Source organism: Nelumbo nucifera, chromosome 1 (genome assembly GCF_055504915.1).
Source record: "Nelumbo nucifera cultivar China Antique chromosome 1, China Antique-T2T, whole genome shotgun sequence".
Classification (NCBI taxonomy): domain Eukaryota; kingdom Viridiplantae; phylum Streptophyta; class Magnoliopsida; order Proteales; family Nelumbonaceae; genus Nelumbo; species Nelumbo nucifera.
In genome coordinates, this window is record NC_142649.1 from 102,345,258 (window position 1) to 102,364,074 (window position 18,817).

The 18,817-nt window shown below is 34.7% G+C and overlaps 1 protein-coding gene across 2 annotated transcripts; it reads left to right on the forward strand.

Moving 5' to 3' along the window:
* Window positions 1–287: 287 nt before the first annotated feature.
* On the forward strand, window positions 288–18,569 carry LOC104611935 (receptor-like cytosolic serine/threonine-protein kinase RBK1). 2 transcript variants are annotated; one of them, XM_010279224.2, is made up of 9 exons: window positions 288–565; window positions 5,175–5,224; window positions 5,320–5,766; window positions 9,614–9,862; window positions 11,178–11,332; window positions 11,434–11,513; window positions 12,654–12,789; window positions 16,764–16,913; window positions 17,788–18,569. In XM_010279224.2, the coding sequence occupies exons 2-9, from the start codon at window positions 5,209–5,211 to the stop codon at window positions 17,953–17,955; spliced, it is 1,401 nt and encodes a 466-aa protein (XP_010277526.1). In that variant the 5' UTR covers window positions 288–565; window positions 5,175–5,208; the 3' UTR covers window positions 17,956–18,569. The 2 variants fall into 2 exon arrangements, 1 of the variants encoding a protein (XP_010277526.1); XR_016077746.1 differs by lacking the exon at window positions 288–565 and having other exon boundaries at window positions 4,655–5,224; window positions 17,788–18,090; window positions 18,193–18,569.
* The last annotated feature ends 248 nt before the right edge of the window (window positions 18,570–18,817 follow it).

The window sequence follows — 18,817 nt, forward strand, 5'->3', positions numbered from 1 at the left end:
AGAAGATAAGCCCTGAGCCCTGAGGAGTGAGGACTGGATTGGATTTGTTGACAATTAATGCAGTCAAAAAGCCCTGAGGTCGTCTTTTGGATTTGGGCTTGTTCAGTTTGTGATGTGACATGGTGTGTTTGGTCAATTCACGTAACGGGTTTTGTTCACCAACTCGCTACTCTTCTCGAGTTTCAGTTTTACGTTAACCTGTCTATTCTGCTTACGTGAGTGAGTCATTGTGAGTTTAGTCACATTCAACTATACTTATATATATATAACGTAAGATTGTCTATGTTAATTGTTATATACCCAATCTTCTTCCATTCTTGTTCGTGTTTTCTCTTTAAACTCTCTCCTTCTTCTCTCATTAACTCACTCTCTTCTCTCTCTTGCCCCTATCCAACCCTTCCATTAAACCACCTCATAAGGGCTCTAACCCATCTCCATTAGCCACGTCATCAAGGTTTTGCAATCGTGGCAGAAAAGGCTTCCCAACACCGAATTTTGGCTCTGTTCAACTGAAACGGACTGCAGGGGTCTGAATATAGAAGTTTTTACAGTCTTCATGATCTAGGTAAGGAACTAAAACACCGATATCAGTCATCTCTTGTTTCATTGGTTGTTGCTTTTCTTACGATTTGTATGTAGAAAACGGATTCTGGGAGAGTCGCCGGCCGGCATCCACAGTATCCGTGTAAGAAACAAAATGCAAGAATCGATCCTCCCTTATTTCGCCAGTTTTTTTCCTTTTCCACTTGTTTCATGTTAAAAACAGAATCTAGTTCCAACATCAATAGTGCATTTTGTGCCAATGTATGGTGTCTTGTTGCCCGGACATCACCATTTTGTTGGCCTGTGAACACTGTATAGCCCCTTACCGGGTGAAGAAGACTAGTTATATGGTTCGGGTTTATCCTATACACAGATCCACCCTTGACCCATATAACTTAAGTTGTTATTCTGTTAAGGTTCGATCTAGCCCGACTGCATATTGTTTCGCCTAGATTGGACTGTTAATTAGTTTGGTTATTTTTGTTTATAGCGACTTCGTTAAGTTAATTAATGTTAATGTTAAGTTATTTTAGTTAAGTTAACTAAAGGTAAAGGGTAAGTTAGTCATTATAAAATTGTTGAGCTACTACTTTAATTTATTTACATTTAGTAGGCAGTGAGCAGCACTATGCTGTTTGGTAAGGTGATTTTCATCACTGTTTTTTATGTATGTTCTGACAGGTAAGCACCACATAGGATACACATCAGTCAACCGTGGGGGGAAATGGTTCATCGATGCATGAAATGCCAAATGCATCGGTGAGGTCCCGATTTTCAAGGCATGCCCAATTTTTTAATAATCTGCTGAACCAAACAGCCTATGTGGATCCGATGTGGCACCATTTTTTTTTTTGAAAAACGGCCATGGTTCCAAACATCCCCAAAAACGGTGTTGGGCATGTGTGAATTGTAAGCACCGTTTTCAGGGTGTTTGGTTTCGTGGGCGTTTATTCAATAAACGCTGCCACATATGCCCCACTTCAGCAGTTTCCCTCTCTTGCTCTTCCGTATGCATCGAGAATGGCAAAAGTGGACTTCGGTTTTTGTACACGCCTATCGTTTGGAGAAGCTATTTTTTAAAGTTTTCACAAACGGTTAGGCGTTTTTTCACTATTACGTTGATGTGGTGCCTAGTGCACCTAGTTGTCATAAACGGTTGTAATTATTACCTTTCTCGGTTTTGCAAGCAAATAAAATACAAACGTTGAATGAAAAAATGTAAACGGAACCAAAAACATACTTTGTTTGGAAGCGGTGCTGCCACACAAATTATTTTTTGGGAAAACAACACTAGTTTTGTTTGGTACCAATGTTGTAGAGCTGTTTTCAATATTGGTCATATTATCTAACGTCCAAGATGATGCCACATCATTGCACTGTTGGCAGTAACAAACTGTTTTTTAAGAAAACATCAAATTTAGCGTTGCTTTAGACCGTACTTTCCTGATTCCCAAGGCATGGTCTGAAGCAACATTTTTTATCGAAAATGGTACCAAATAAGAGGTCATTTTTTGAAGCATTGTTGTTTCTGATGTGGTGCCTACATGGTGTCGTTTTCTTAGAAAACAACGTCGATGCCAAACACCCACTTAGATAACTTTGAATTTTATTATGTTTAGATGAATTTTAATTTAATATAATTTCATCAAAATAATAATAATAGTAATAATAGTAATAATAATAATAATAATAATAATAATAATTGAATTTATATAGTTTTATTTCTTCCGTATTAGTTTAATTAAATTTAAATATTAATTAATTATATTTAGATAAATTTATATAAATTTAAGTAAAAGTAAGGTACGTCATTTTGTTAAGTTCATTAATACAATATATTAATTTGGCTTAGTTAATTTAGTTTATAGTACCTTGGTAATTTAATTTAACTAATTTAAAATAGTTACATAAAATAATTAATGTACTTAAAATATATCATTAAGTTCACGGTTTTAACCTGGCCCTTAATTCAATTAATTAGTTTAGATGATAATTAATCTTCCTTCTCTTTATTTAACAGTAAATTATTTAGTAATTATTAAAAATTACCAGAAATTATCAAAGGATTATTGTTAAATTAAAAATAATTACTGAAAATTACCATAAATTAGCAGCAATTATTCAATTTTTATCTAATTGTAATTTATTAATAATTATTGAAAATTACCAAAAATTATCAGTAATTTTTTAAAATTACCAGAAATTACCAATTAATTATTGTTAAATTAACAGTAATCATTGAAAATTAGCATAAATTATCAGTATATTATTGTTAATTTATTCACTTTATTTAACAGTAAAATATTAGTAATTATTGGAAATTACCAAAAATTATTTATAAAGTAGGAAAATTATAAGACTAAAATATGTAAAATTTACAATTTAGAACAATAAGTAAAAGATTGTCATCTAAAAAGTTAGTAAGTTTAGTAAAATTTAATAAAAGCATAATGAAATTAAATAAAAATAAAATTTTGATTAATTTAAAAATTAGGTTCATAGGCCTTGAAACCCAAAACTTAGAATTTATGTTGAGTGCTTGTGCTTTTCTTATGAATTAGTTAAGAAATTTGTATTAATATCTTTAAGAATATGGTTGGGTATGTTTGGGTATATTTGGATCTATTTGAAAGGATTATAAATTATTATTTTATTTTTTAAATGGAATGGAGTAAAAATAAAAAATAAAATGAATTTAACATCTAAAAGAAATGGTGGGGAGTGAAGATCCCCATGGACATGGGGACGGATTTTTCTTTTCTTTTTCTTCTTTTTTTTTTGCAAGGACATGAATGAGAGTGGCTCTCTCTATCCCCACCTGTCTCATTGCCATTCCTATATGAAATTATAAAATATAATTTTATATTATTTCACTGACCTGGGTTTTGGCTAAGCCTAACTCTCCCAACCTTTATATTGAATTTTCTAAAATGGCCCTAATGTTTAACATAATTGATATTTTAGTTATTGGAAGTCTGGATGTTTGTTATGTTATTTTGGTTGCTTAATGCCGTATAAATGGATTAGATCATGATCCAATTCGAATTCAAATTCAATTCTCTCTTATTGGATTTTTAGATTGAATCAAATAAAAAAATATGATCCATTTAAAAAATGGATTGAATTCAATTCACCCATATCCGGTTCAACAAAATCCAATCCAATCTGATTATGTTATAGACTATTTTATTTCTTTCCTCCTGTTAATAATTTGCTAGATTCACATACATACGGCTAATCCAATCAAATTTGAATATCTGTCATCTTTGTGAGATCCATTGTTTCATCCAATCAGACAGGATATAGGATTTACATTATCGGATCATATTTGGATATTACCCAATTCAATCCATTTGCATCCCAATATATAACAAACAATTTTTATTAAGTTTAGTAACTTTACTAATTTGATGCGGGTCAACCCGTTTCACCCTCAAATGTAGAAAGAGGAGGACCGAGGAGGATAATTTTGAATTTTTCAAATACAGGGAGGGATTGTGGAGACAGGGAGAGTCTGAAATTTACAAAACTCTCAACCCGCCCCATTGCCATTGCTAACGGGTTGAGTCCATATATGCCGTAATGCAGACCTGAATAAAATTCAAAATTGTGGATTTACTCTTCCTTGCGTATTTGCTAAGTGGGTCATGGATTGGACCCGATTAATCTATAGACCCAATTTAGACCTATGTCTATTTCAATTGCGAGATTACATGGTGATTGGTAGGGGTGAGCAAAAAAAAAATCAAAAAATTGAACCAATCAAAAAAGTCGACTGAAACCAAATAAAAATTCAGTTAACCAAATCGATCGGTTCGATTTGGCTTTAGTGTTTTAAAAAATCAAAAGTATTGATTCGGCTTCGATTAACCAATATAAAAAACCGGTTACCGAACTGACTGGTATACATATATGTCTATATATCTTATATATATTTATGTATATTATATATATTTTACATATATATTTTATATATTATAAATTAATAAATATACATTATATATTATAATATATGAAATATTATTTATTATTTAAAATATAATGTTTTATATATATATTTATATATTTATAATATATTTTATAAAAATTAAAAAACTAAAAAATTGATAAACCGAACTGTTCGATTGACTTTGGTTTGATTTTAGTTATCGATTTTCCAAAAACCGATATAGTACCGGTTCTGTTAAAAAAGGGCCCACGGTTAGGTTAACCGAACCGTGAGCATCCTTCCACAGATAAAACCAAAGACTACGGGATCATGCTTGTATTGTTTGTGAGATTACATGGTCAATGATTTCTATTTCTCACTATCGGACGGTTGGAAACATCCGTTAAATGGTCACGTCACGCAGATAAAATTCCACATCATTGGATGGTTGAGATTGCATCACAAAGTAAGCTGGTGGAGATACTAAACGCACGACAAAAGATGATAAATATAACGCTCATTCCAAATATAAAATCTAGAAATCACCTGCTCTTTGCTTCGAGAATTGAGAGAATAACCATCTCCAAAGGAAAAACGACGACCAAAAAAAAAAACATCTTAATTGTTCCTTAAATCTTCTCTTCTTCATCGCCACTCTTCCTGAACCTGAAGACTGAATCTTCTCTTCGACTTCAAATGACAGAATTCCGTGATTGAAGAATCCCAGAAATTCCAAAATGAGCTCTGCAGAAGGTGAGCATCGTTCTGATCCTACATTCGACAGGCTTCCCTTTTGTTTTCTTCTGAAGATTAATGGTTTTAACTTTTTAATTTCTTTTTTCCTGTAGAAACTGAAACAGCCCAGGAAAGCGTAGAGAAAGAATCCCAGGATGGTGGTCTTGGAAAACCGGATTTCCATGAGGGTCACAGCTCTCCAAGAGGTGTTCTGGAAATCCCTGTTCTGGGTTCAGAGAATAGTAGCAGTAGCAGCAGCTGCAGCCACTCTTCTACGGAGAAACTGATCCCTCTGCAAGAGCAAACTTCAGTTTCGGAATCTCACGGGTTACACTGGAGGAATTTGATCAACGTAATAAAGAAGAAATCAATGAGAAGGCTCTCTACGTTTCCCATGTCGACGAATTCTGAATTATCTAAAAAGAATCTGCGCAGGAAGATATCTCAGGTTCAAAGTGCAGAAGATAGAATTCAGTGTACGAGTGTGCCGGTGGCAAAGCCTTCATGGAGGAGCTTCAGCTATGGGGAGCTCGCTGCCGCTACTAATGGTTTCAGCTCCGGTAAGGAAAATTTGGAGCCTCTTCGATTACTTTTTAATAAATAATAATAGTTTTATTTTCTTCTGCAATTCATGTCATTTCCTATTAGTACATTTATCACTATTGGGTCTAGGCCGCCTGGCTTTGCCTTGAAAATGGATTAGAAAGTTAACAGGGCCCATGAAAATGGCCTTTATCTTGAAACATTAGCTAAATTACCAAAGTGCCCATGAAATGGACTTGCCTAGGATAGCCGGATAGGATGATATCAAATTAAAACAAAGAATGGGCTTATGGTTGGAGAAATGGGTCATGTATCGACTTTCCACATTGGGCTCAGAAGGTGAGCTCCAGTCCACTTTGAAGGTTGGGCTATTCTCGTAGGGATGGCAATTTTTCTCGTTCCTACCCGGAGACTGCTCTGGTAGGATTTTGTGATTAACGATGTTAGTTAAATGTTAAATTAATTTAGGTTAATAATTTTGTTTCTTTCTTTTAAAAATATATTTTTTTTCTCAAAGAAAAAACAAACGAACCCTGATGGGGAAGAGTTCACATCTCCTCCCCACGAGGGGCCGCCTCACAGAACATCTCCGTCGTGTATTGAGAATATCTCCCGATGATGACATTATCAATTTTGGTACTATCATCGGGAGATGTTCCAATATACGGTGGGGATGTGCTGTGGGGCGGCCCCTTGTGGGGAGGAGATGTGATCTCAATGGATTATCTGAAGAGATGAGAGATCCATCCTATGGACGCCCAAAGATTGCGGAATAAGGGGCGAATTTCAAAAATTTTATCTCTCCCTTCAACTGGGAATCGTATTCCCTATTTAGAAAATCATATTTTCAATGATCAATCTTGAACCATAAACTGAACCAGATCTGAACCAAAAGGAGTGGGAGAGGATTATACCTGATACGGAGAAATACTATCTCCCAATGGAGGTGTTCACGCCCAAGGAAGGATCCAAAATCTACTCCCACTGAAGATGGCGCAGTGAAGGATGGAGCAGAATCAACAATGTTCTTCAAAAGAACTTGACCCTTCGCAAGAATCAACTGGACGGCTTGTGAGTACAGCTCCAATCAATCTTTTCCCAAAAGATTGAAATCAAGATCCAATCTTGATTGCTCCTAAGAACTGGAGATCGAACTGAAGGAATGGCAATGGCAGGAAGGTGGCGGCAGAAGAGAATTCGCAGTATGCAGGAAATCTCTTAATCTCTCTTTCTTAAATAGAAGAATGCTATTGATGTTATTGTGTTTTTTTTCAAGGCTGCCGCCCCCTTCCCCTTTTATAATCTTAAAGGGATCAACTCCTAATCAGATTAGGAGTTGCTAATTCCAAATCATATTTGGGTTAGAAGTCCCATGGTGATAAGGGATAATCCTTATCTTATCTGCAGATCAGATCAGCTGTCTCCTAATCTAATTAGGAGGTTTCCATATCTAAATCTTATTTAGATCTTGGACTCTCTGAGTGGATATGGTCTAAGCCCAATCCTTTTAGCTGATCCACTTCAGAATTCGCCCCCTTTAGATGACTGATCAAATCAGCCCATTAAGGTTATGTACTCAAAAAACCTTCCAAATTGCTGCCCAGTTGGGCTTCCTTGTATGGCGTGGGACCCAAGCATTGATCTACACATCAGCCACATGGGTTCAGCCCAGCCTTTGTTACAAGGCCTGGCCGAATGCACTGCTGAAGACAGTGTACCCCCTGAAACCCATCAAATGAGCTCTATGGGCCCAACACTTACACTAAGTGGTCCCTGGGCCAAGCCACCTTGTAACACCCAGGGACTGTGGGCAGATGCAAGATTAGCCCATCAGGTGTTATCCTCAATGGTCTTACACTTAACCTCTCAGCCCATAATGATCAGACACTGCCCGACAAGAGAGGACCTCTCCCTCGGCTGCAAGGAACAGTGTTGCACTCTCCACTCACATGGATCCCGGGAATTAAAACCTTCTTGCAAACAATTTAGAAACCATATATATATACTTTTATATCTTATATAAAATATATTTTGCAAAACAAATCTCAACGGTTGAAATCGGCTGCCGGCAGTCTTGGTTTCCATCAGTGAGAGTGCATCCCCGATCATTACCTTTGTCCGACAAAGGGGCTGATCCTGTCACTATGATCACCCACTCAGATGAATTCTCGGACTGTCCCAACATACCCAGGTTTTGACCCCCGCTAAGGATCTTACTGATTGGTACATCAAAGATAGCCCAATCCGACACCTAGTGCAGTATCATAATCGAGTCTAGGGGTCGGGTGTAACTTTCCAATTTTGCTCATCAATCTCCAAGGTCCAGGGAAATACTGGAAATCTGGTCCAGTTCAAAGATTCAATTAATCCTACACTGTATGTGCCTAAGGTCTCACCCTGGCACCTGAGACAAGCCACCCCAACCGACTTGGTGGCACTACAGTGTCAGCCTTATCAGGATAGGTCTCCCCAGACCGACCCACTGGCTGTGAACATTTTAAACTAACACGAGTCTCATTAAGTGTCCAGTTTAAGGGTATTACACAGAAACATACCAAGGGAACATGAATCAAATATGTATCTTTATTCATTTACAATAAACTCATTAAGTACATCATTCTGATTGAAGCTAAGGGCATACAAAACTGTCTAACATTATCTGTCTCTATCAAGGTTAGGATGGAGGTTGATTTTTCTCTATGACATGATTAGAGTTAGAGATGGGAAATTAATAATTAGGGTCAGAAATGGAGAATATGATCTGCACCTAGAACTTGCCTCATTGCCATAGGCTATTCAAATTCTTTTCTTTATATACTCTTAATATGTGGGCATATTTGGTTCTATCTGGTATGATTGCTGTTTCTACTTAAAATGTTTTGGGTTGATTAATAAAAATTTGTGTAGAGGTATTTTTACAACATGAAACATTTTAGGTTGATAATGCATGGATTCTCGTTTGGATTGAAAATTGTGAATGGTCTATGCGTGAATCTCAGCATAACGATTATGAATTTATGATTGGGACCATAGAAAGGGTAAGCCCAACTTTGTCTTCTATTGATCCAATCCTTTTCATGGGTTCTTTTTTGAAAGGTATATGGGTATTCATTTCTATGGACTACTAAGGCTGCATTTGGCATTCTTTATTTTAAGGATTTATCTCTTTTTTATAGTTAAAAATTTATTATTTATATAAGCATTTTAACTATAAAAAATAAATAAATCTTTAATGTAAAGAATGCCAAATGCAGTCTAAGTCAACAACCCTTATTGAATGGACTGTACGCACTATGGTCAAGGCCGCCCTTATCCGCTGATTGAATTTGACTATTCAATCCAAATCTCATTTTCCTTATTTAGACTTTAGACCGATCCGGTTCGATAACATAGACATTAGATACATGCAATTTGGACTTTGGAGTGGGTATGGGTGTCATTCCTAGATGTAATTTATCTCAAAACCCGACTCAAATGTGCAAATAGGTTTGGACCGGCCGACTTGCTACAGATCTGACGTTTCATAATCTACCCTACCTTTTCTCCTGCTTCGTGGGCCTCGGGCTTTTCAAATTGCTGAATCTGTTGTGCCAGTTGAATTGTGATCTTCCGAAAATAGGGCCAAGTCATTGTATATTGGGCTGTGATAGGATCCCGATGATCTTCTAAAAATAGGTCACATCCTACCATCTATTGGGAATATCATTATAAATATGGGAGATATTCTTGATGAACAGCTGGAACATGCTGTAATGTTGGTGTGAGGAACACTTTATGAAGAACAGATCAGAATTGTATTAGGCCTCCAATACTTGCCACTTGTAAAGGTGGGATAGAAAATTCATGGCTTATTGTTGTTGACAGAGAGGTTGATTGGGAAGGGAGGGCACGCAGAAGTGTACAAAGGGTGCCTGCCCGATGGTCAGCTTGTAGCGGTGAAGCGGCTCATAAAGAAAGAGGAGGAACTGTTTGGGGATTTCTTGTCGGAGCTTGGAATTATAGCCCACATTGATCACCCAAATGCAGCTCGTTTGGTTGGGTTTGGCGTGGAAGGAGGCCTGCATCTTGTCCTCCAGTTCTCTCCACATGGCAGCCTTGCTTCGGTGCTCCACGGTGATGTATCTCTCACTCCATGCGTCTTTCTCTTTCCATATCCTATTCATCATCGTTTCGGGTACAAACTGTCCTTGGGTCGGGTCTACCCAACAGAACCCAATCCACCGAACTGATTATACTAGTTATGGTTCTTTAGTTTTGTCCCAATTAGACTTGTTCATGGGTTGGGTTCGGGCCGGGCTTTGTATATATCAACAGAATACATTCTGGCCTGAGCCCAAGCTCAGCCCCACCATCCATCGGGCCTAAGTCTTGAGCCCGAAGCTTGGGCCCGAGCCAGAGCCCAGTCAGAAATTTGAAAACAGAATTTTTTTTATTCAATAAAAAAGTGTTTTACTTATATTAAAATCCTTTAAAACTCAAAAATAATAAAGTAATAAACATTTCACTATTACTTGGAAAAAAAAAGAGAAGAAGAACAAAGAAAAAATATTATATATATTTTTTATTAAATAAAATATATTTTATTATTTAATATATAGTATCAAGTCAGGCTCGGGCTCGGGCTGAGCTTTTTTGAGAAAATCTGAGCCCGGCCTGAAAAAAAATCAGGTCCAATGCTTTAGGCCCAAGCCTGAACCCACGGGCGTAAAATTATAACTAAGCCCGACTTAATAATGGGCCGGTCCAGGCCAGTCCGTCTGACTACCTGGCCCATAAACAGGTCTAATCCTAATTAATAATTGGGCCAGAACTGATTCTTATTTTTTCAAACAGATTATATAGTTAATAATATATAAAACGGTTTGCTGTTTTTTTGTAATTTTTGTTATATTTTGGCTGAAAGGGTAAATTTAATAGATAGTACATAGGATAGTTTTGGTTTAAAACACCTTTTACCAATATAATATAATTTTTTTAATTAAGACTATATTATCAAAAATAAAGTTCCAGATTGTTATTATCATAGATAATTATATATCTCAAATATAATCGGGTCAGAATTGATTATCCCGATCAATACAATGGAATGATTCTGATCTGAGTTTGTCATATGAAACCAATTACTAATTTGGTTCGGGACTGATACATATTGTCCCGAACCAGACCCGACCCATTGACTGCTCTCACCAGTTCTTTGCCTATCACGGTCATGATAATATTGCCCTTGGAGTATGGACCAATCTAGATCTTAGGTAAGTGTGTATATTGGGCCATTTTTAGTGGGCTCCTAATGGGTTTCAATTAGTGGGACCCAATTGGTACCCATTTTTAAGAGGTCCAAGAGATTGGGCCACCTTGGGAATTAGCAATTAATGGGTCCACATCTTTTCAACTTTTAGTGATGAACAGAATTCGCCCATTTTTACAGGCTCAGAAGAGAATTTGGACTGGGGAGTGAGATTCAAGGTGGCTATAGGGATAGCGGAAGGACTAAATTATCTCCATCGTGGCTGTAATAGACGTATGATTCACAGAGATATCAAAGCCTCTAATATATTACTAACCCAAGACTATGAACCTCAGGTATATATTAATTACTCACATGCTTACACAATCTTATTGGATCTATCTTTCCATTGTTTTAGATTACCTGATGCAGTTTATGCCTTCTGCTTTGAATACAGATCTCTGATTTCGGTCTCGCGAAGTGGCTCCCAGAACAGTGGACACACCACGTTGTCTTTCCCATAGAAGGCACATTTGGGTGAGGCCATCTATTCATTCTAATGTTTTAAAAAAATTATTTGAAATTGAAATCGTTTTGGTCACCAGTTTTTGTGTTGACAGTTTTATCATTCAGTTTAAACGGATGGTTCGTTCTAATAAAAAAAAAGTAAAATTTTAAAAATAATTTAAATAAAAAATAGCTAAAAAACTGTTGAACAGGTCAATGGTTCTTTCATCCGGGTCAACAAGTTGTTTGACTGATTCAACAGTTTTTAGCTAGGGACTAGGTTTGGGGTAAAACGAACCAATTGCCTGGATGGTTCTCAGGTTGAATGGTCCGACTATCCAGGTCAACGGCGGTTCAAAAACCATGGTTCATTCTCTAAATATGCATTACTTGAATTGTGTTTGGTATGATTGTTACTTCTACTTGCAATGCTTTAGGTTGGCCAATACAAATTTTTGGGAAATTATATTGTCATATCACATAAGATAACTACTACTACTAGAAAAGATATAGGAATTGGATCTGATGTTGACATTTATAATAGAAAACATCATATATGAGTTTCCTGAAAAAACAACAATGGTACAACATGTTGTATTGATAACTCAAAGCATAGAGGTGTAAAACGGGTGCGGCCTGTAGGCCGTTGTGGGCCGTGCCACCCTCCCCTAGGATAACTTGGGGGTCAGCCCGGCACGGCTCACGGCCCAAGCCCATGCAGGCCTATGCCGTGTCATGCTGTGCCACGGGCCAGGTTGGACCGTGGACTGAGACAAAGCTATTTATTTAAAAAAATTGAAAAAAAACATAAAATTTTAATTTTATATGAAGTTTGATGTATATAATTGCTTATATATACAATAATGAAATAAATTAGTATAATAAAATTAAAAGCAATTGTTTATTTTATTAATATATTATATACTAAATTATTATATAATTATAATTTATATAATATATTATATATAAAAAATATATAAATATATATAAATAATATATATAGGTCATGCCACGAGAGGCCTGGCCTACGGACCTAAAACCCCATGCCCGACACAGTATGACCCGATTTACACCTCTATCAAAGCATTTGTGGTAGAAAAAAAATTATTATAAAATTTGTATTAACCAACCTAATTTTGACTTCTAAAAACATGTTGCGCTTTGTGCAAGATATATGTCACCGGAATACTTCATGCACGGCATCGTTGATGAGAAAACAGATGTTTTTGCCTTTGGCGTGTTACTACTGGAGCTGATAACTGGTCGACGTGCGGTTGATTCTTCTCGCCAGAGCCTTGTGATGTGGGTATGATTCAATCAAGAAGAAAACCTCTTTTTTTTTTTTTATTTGGCATCTCTTCATTCTTTGGGATTGAACTATATGTTGTGGTTCCGGAGTCCGGATCACTTGACAATAAAACACATTCCAATACCCTATTAATACAATCTAACAACACACATCTCATACATGGGGTTCTAGTTTTATGGTGGGCCCCAGTCTCATGGTGAGATGTGCGGTACTGGATGATGTTGGTAGGTTGGAACATGTTTTGTTGATAGGGGATCCCAATTCAGCAAATTCCAGGTTGCATTAGGAACACTTTCGAATGAAGATAGCTTTAGTAGCTTCTTCAACCCTTCCAAGTGGGCTCTTATTTAATGTTTTTTTCTTTCATCTTAAAAGCTAAATATAAAAAAAAAAAACCAATGAAAGCAGGGGATAATCTGCTATATATATAATAAAATTGAACGATCCATGTTAGTAGACATCTCCTTTTAGCAAAGTTATTTATCTATTTTCTTCTTTTTTTTTGCGTTTTTTTTTTCCTTTTCAATTACCCTTTGTGAGTTGTTTGATTTTCTCATGTCTAACGAGTCATGCAAATTAATGTTTTGTCTTCCAAAACAATGCATGAAAGAGGGTGGCTATTTTGTTTTAAAGAGGTGTCTTCCAGCAACATTAAAGAGAAAAGGCCACCATTGAAAACCTCCCATCTATATTAAACTTTCAAAAATTTCTTGCAATATGCTTTTTCACAAGGTTTTTAAAATTGATCCGGACAACGAACCGGTCAGGGGTCTGGTTCTCGGGTCAAATGGTGCGATCGTTCGAACGGAACGGTTGGCCTATTCTGCCAAAAAAATTAAAAATTAAAAATTTAAAAAATTAAAAAAATAAAAAAGGTCAAAACCGTTGAACGGTTCGAATGATTTGAACGATTCAACAATCTAGGTCAATGGTTTTTTGGCAAAATTCCAGTTTTCAGAAAAACCAGAAACCAATCACCTCCGATCCAATTTTGAAAACCATGCACTAAGAGTCCCAACATCTCAGTATCCCATTGTGGTATGCAAGTTTTGTTTTCTAATGCCTATATCCCAGCTTTTGAGCACAGTTCAAAAATGTCTCTTGGAGGGACATTTATATTCCAAAACTCTTTATCATGGCTGCAAAACATTACAAGTATCGAGTCATGTTAGAATTCTTGAAAACAATCAAATCTAAAACCACTGTATAAGAAGTTAAAGAGTTATTAAGTTTATTAGGTTTCCAACATTTCTCATGCTAGCATTTTAGCATGGCGCAGGAGAAATCGAAACGTTTCAATGATTTGTTTACTCTGTTTGTGTGTATAAAATCACTATTTTGATAAGCATAATCCCCTATTCTTTATCGTTCTGTTATTTACCTTTTTTTTGCTTGGTTAGCATTCTCTTATTGGATAACTTTACCAATATGAAAAAAAAAAAAAACAGATTCTTTATTTTTTAAAAGCATATCACATTCTTTAACTTCATAATAATAATAATAATAATAATAATAATAATAATAATAATAATAATAATAATAATAATAATAATAATAATAATAATAATAATAATAATAATAATAATAATAATAATAATAATAATAATAATAATAATAATAATAATAATAATAATAATAATAATAATAATAATAATAATAATAATAATAATAATAATAATAATAATAATAATAATAATAATAATAATAATAATAATAATAATAATAATAATAATAATAATAATAATAATAATAATAATAATAATAATAATAATAATAATAATAATAATAATAATAATAATAATAATAATAATAATAATAATAATAATAATAATAATAATAATAATAATAATAATAATAATAATAATAATAATAATAATAATAATAATAATAATAATAATAATAATAATAATAATAATAATAATAATAATAATAATAATAATAATAATAATAATAATAATAATAATAATAATAATAATAATAATAATAATAATAATAATAATAATAATAATAATAATAATAATAATAATAATAATAATAATAATAATAATAATAATAATAATAATAATAATAATAATAATTATTATTATTATTATTATTATTATTATTATTATTATTATTATTATTATTATTATTATTATTATTATTATTATTATTATTATGAAATCCATTGGAACTCCCCTTAAAAGTTGTAAACAATTGTATAAGTTGCATGAATGGTGTTTTGCCAATCCATTCTGTTTAAAGCCTTATCTATTATTAAATTATTAGTGTTTAAATCATTTTTTACTACTATCCATGTTCTTTTTGGTCTACCCCTAACTCTTCTATCTCCTTCAATTATAGTTAGTTATTGGTAGTTTAATAAATAACAATAATCATTAATTAAAATAACAAAATCCACTTAAGCTAATATAAGTACTATGAACTCCTTTGGAAAGGCTCTTACGTAGGAGAAACTTCTAAGAAAAAATTAATTTGTAAAAGAAATCATAGTTTTATAATTAACATGGACAAGTCTATCTGTCCTAGGCCTAGACAAATATTATTATGCTTAGGGTATGGGCTGAGTTGGGCTAGACAACCTTAAAAATTGTTAATACATTATCAAAAATTTGCTCAAGATATTTTGCTTTTTTAATTCATTGGTCTACACAATGGGGGTAGCCCATCCCCTATGGCTACTTCAATAACAATATTAATAATTTTTATCTAAAAATAGTTAAAAGCAAAAAGTAACGCATGTGTGGGTTGTACTCAATTTGGTTCAATCCAATTACAAATGTCACATTACTCTTAGGGTGCAATTTGGGCAAGTTGGGTCTAGTTGAGGGTCAATCCAAGCCCAACCTAAAGTCTCAAGCCTCGATATTGAGCTTAGATTCATTTAATTATGACTACAACCTAAATTTATATATTTACTAATATATAAATATTTTAAATATTTAGGAAATATTTATAAAAAATTGTAACATTTAATTAATTATTTTATTAAATAATTAGCAATATTATTAAAATCATTAATATAATTAATCTGAATTACTAAGTTATTAAATTATTTTATAATAAATTAGTAAAATAAAGATTAATTATTTTAAACAATACTGCATTTTTTAAAATAGTTATCGGTTTCTATTATTTTATTTTCTCTCGACAAATCGCATGAGTCTCCGCTAGTTTGGAACAAAAAGGGGGGTGTAAAGTGCATCAATCCAAACACTACAAAAAGTGATTTTTCAAAATTGTAGCTTTTAATGGAGCCTGTGTAGAGGGAGGGCCCATTTAGGAGTGCTTCAGCATTGAATGAATCATTGCCGAGAAGCTACCTAAAGATAGTTTCATGGGAAAGTTGATTTCCCAGCTCATATACACATATTTTTGGCTTTCCAGCTTTCTCACCAAATATGACACATGCATTGCTGGGTGAAAGCCCTCCCAAACGCCCCCTCAATATATCATTCTTCTTTGCTTATTTTTAATGTGTTGCCTCTTGTCCATTACTGCTTTTCAGGGGAATTGTAAAGAAGGTATTTCACAAGATTAATTTCTTCTTTTGTTTTTGTTCATTTGAATTTAATTCACTAAGGTTCTGTTTGCTTTGAAGGAAAAAAAAAATAGGAAAAGGAAAAGAAAAGTAAGAAAATTTATACAAATCAAACACAACCTAATGGACTTCATTTGGAATTATCTTTAGCTGGTTGCATGTTTGAAACCTTATTTTCTGGCTGGTTAAATTATTAGTTAAGAAACCCATTTATATGTGAATTCGCATATGTTTACAGGCGCCCCACAGCACATCCCAACTGTGTATTGAAAATATCTTCTAATATAACTACAGAAGATGTTTCCAATGCATGCTGAGATGTACAAGTGGGATTCTATAGGGCACAGTTTCAAAGTCTTTAAAGGCTTGGGCCTTTTGGTGATAAGCAAATGACTACTCAGAAGTTGATCCATGCTTTTGTTTCCTGCAGGCAAAGCCAGTGTTGGATGCCCATAATATTAAAGAACTAGTAGATCCCCGTCTGGGAGATTCCTATAACATCTTCGAAATGAAGCGTGCAGTGACAACAGCTTCAATGTGCATCCACCATTTATCGGCCATGCGGCCACACATGGACTGGGTAACAAACAATTCCTATATCTCACATCTTTTCTTTCTTACTATCAAATGTAGATCTAGGTTTGGAAGTGCTTAAAAATAAGTGTCTTCCAATATACACTTATTTTGGTCCGAGACTAGTATTTTTGAACTGCTGTTTACCTGGACGGTTGGACCATTTGGCCCGGGAGTTGTCCAAGTAACCGGTTTAGTTTCACCCTTAACTTGATCCTTGACCAAAAACAGTGATTTGGTCAGAGACCTACTGACCCAGGCGATCGAACCATCGACCTATTCGACCAATTTAAGAGTTTTGGCCCTTTTATTTTAATCATTTGTTTTAATTTTTAATTTTAAAGTTGGAACGAGCCATCCATTTTGAACTGGATAGTCAAATCGTTGACCTGGGAACCAGTGGCCAGAATGGTTCCTGTTGTGGGTCAGTTTTTAAAACCTTGGCTAGGACTACACCAATATGCACTTATTTCTGTTTGGAAATAAGCCCAATAAATACTTATTTGAAAAGTCTAATTATTGGGCTTATTTTTAAGTGCTTAGTTCCTTTCTGGCCTATCTTGGCCCCGTCACATCATTTTCAAAATACCTATGCTATCCCCGTTTAAAATAAGTGCTTCTTCACCCAATACTCATATTGTGATTTGACCTATTTATAGGCCAATTTAGGATATAACTTTTGCCAAAATTTGAATGGGCCAAACCCAAAACCTGAGCCCAAAATAGTGTAAAATGTTGCTAGGGTGAATCTGAAGCCCAGTCCATGAACAAGCCTAGTAGTGATCGATGATCAATAGGCCCTTATAAGCTTTAGGGTCTCTGTGTGGATTTTGCAAAGCTAAATCAAGGTATGTATGAGAGGTGTTTGTTTGTGGTTGTAGGTTGTACAACATTTGAGGGGTGAAGATGAAGAACTAGAATCATTTGTAAGAGAACCAGAGCAGCCTGTGGGAAGGAAATTCCTGTTGGATGCTTGCGACTTGGAAAGCTATACTTGTTCAAGCTACCTCAACGATCTGAATCACCACATGCAACTAGCATTAGAGTAGTAGTGGCTGCTGCTTTCTACTGTTAATCCTGTTTGCTCTCCTCTGTTTTGATTTGATGAGAGAGCCCTTGTCATTTGGCCTGAAATGTATGTATTTGTGTGGGCCATAATCACCAGTTAGATCGAACTTCCAAAGGTAATTGAGCTCATGGTTGTGCTTCATTTCTGTCCACTGGCATCACATGTCTTTTATAGGAGAACCCCAATACTAAATTAAGGGGAACTGATTTGAATCCAGGTGGGAAGTTGGGAATTGTCACAAGTGCTCTGGATGTGGTGGTGCAGTAGTTTCGAATCCCGTTATTATCAAAGAAAAGAGTTGTTGATGTGATATTGTATTGTTCATTTAAAAGAGTAACCACTCCTAGGCCCTAAGGGGCTGTCAGACAGCTGTGATTAATACAAAAAAAAGGTGGGAAGCTGGGAATTGATGATAAATGGTTAGGAATTGAGAACTTCCAGCTTTCCCAGCGTGAATCAGATGACATTGCCTTGCATTGCTTCAATGTATTTGCAGTGTAAATCTGGACCGAATTTAGTTTTGTATCCATTGCTCCAAATTTGCAATCTTACATGATGCAGGATTTGTATCTTTCGTATCATTGACACAAGAATAAACCAGAATTCACACTCAAGTTTTTTGCACTCCCATGTATTTTCACCATTGTAATTGAAATTTGCAGTGCAAATAAAACTGAGTCCTAGCAATGAATTAATGAATTTCAGCTATGTTTTAAAAACCGACACTTGGAAAGCTGGCCAGGTTACTGGTTTAGAGATTCAATCGGATTTTCAACAAGGACATAGAAGAAGTTAGCTAAGTTTGAAGTTCACTTGCCTTTGCCCTTGGATCATTTTCATAT

Bases quoted from the DNA above. Each gene is read 5' to 3' on its own strand.
- LOC104611935 (XM_010279224.2), top strand. The intron at 5,767-9,613 runs GTAAGGAAAATT...TGTTGTTGACAG, and splicing joins TACTAATGGTTTCAGCTCCG to AGAGGTTGATTGGGAAGGGA. The intron at 16,914-17,787 runs GTAACAAACAAT...TTGTGGTTGTAG, and splicing joins TGCGGCCACACATGGACTGG to GTTGTACAACATTTGAGGGG.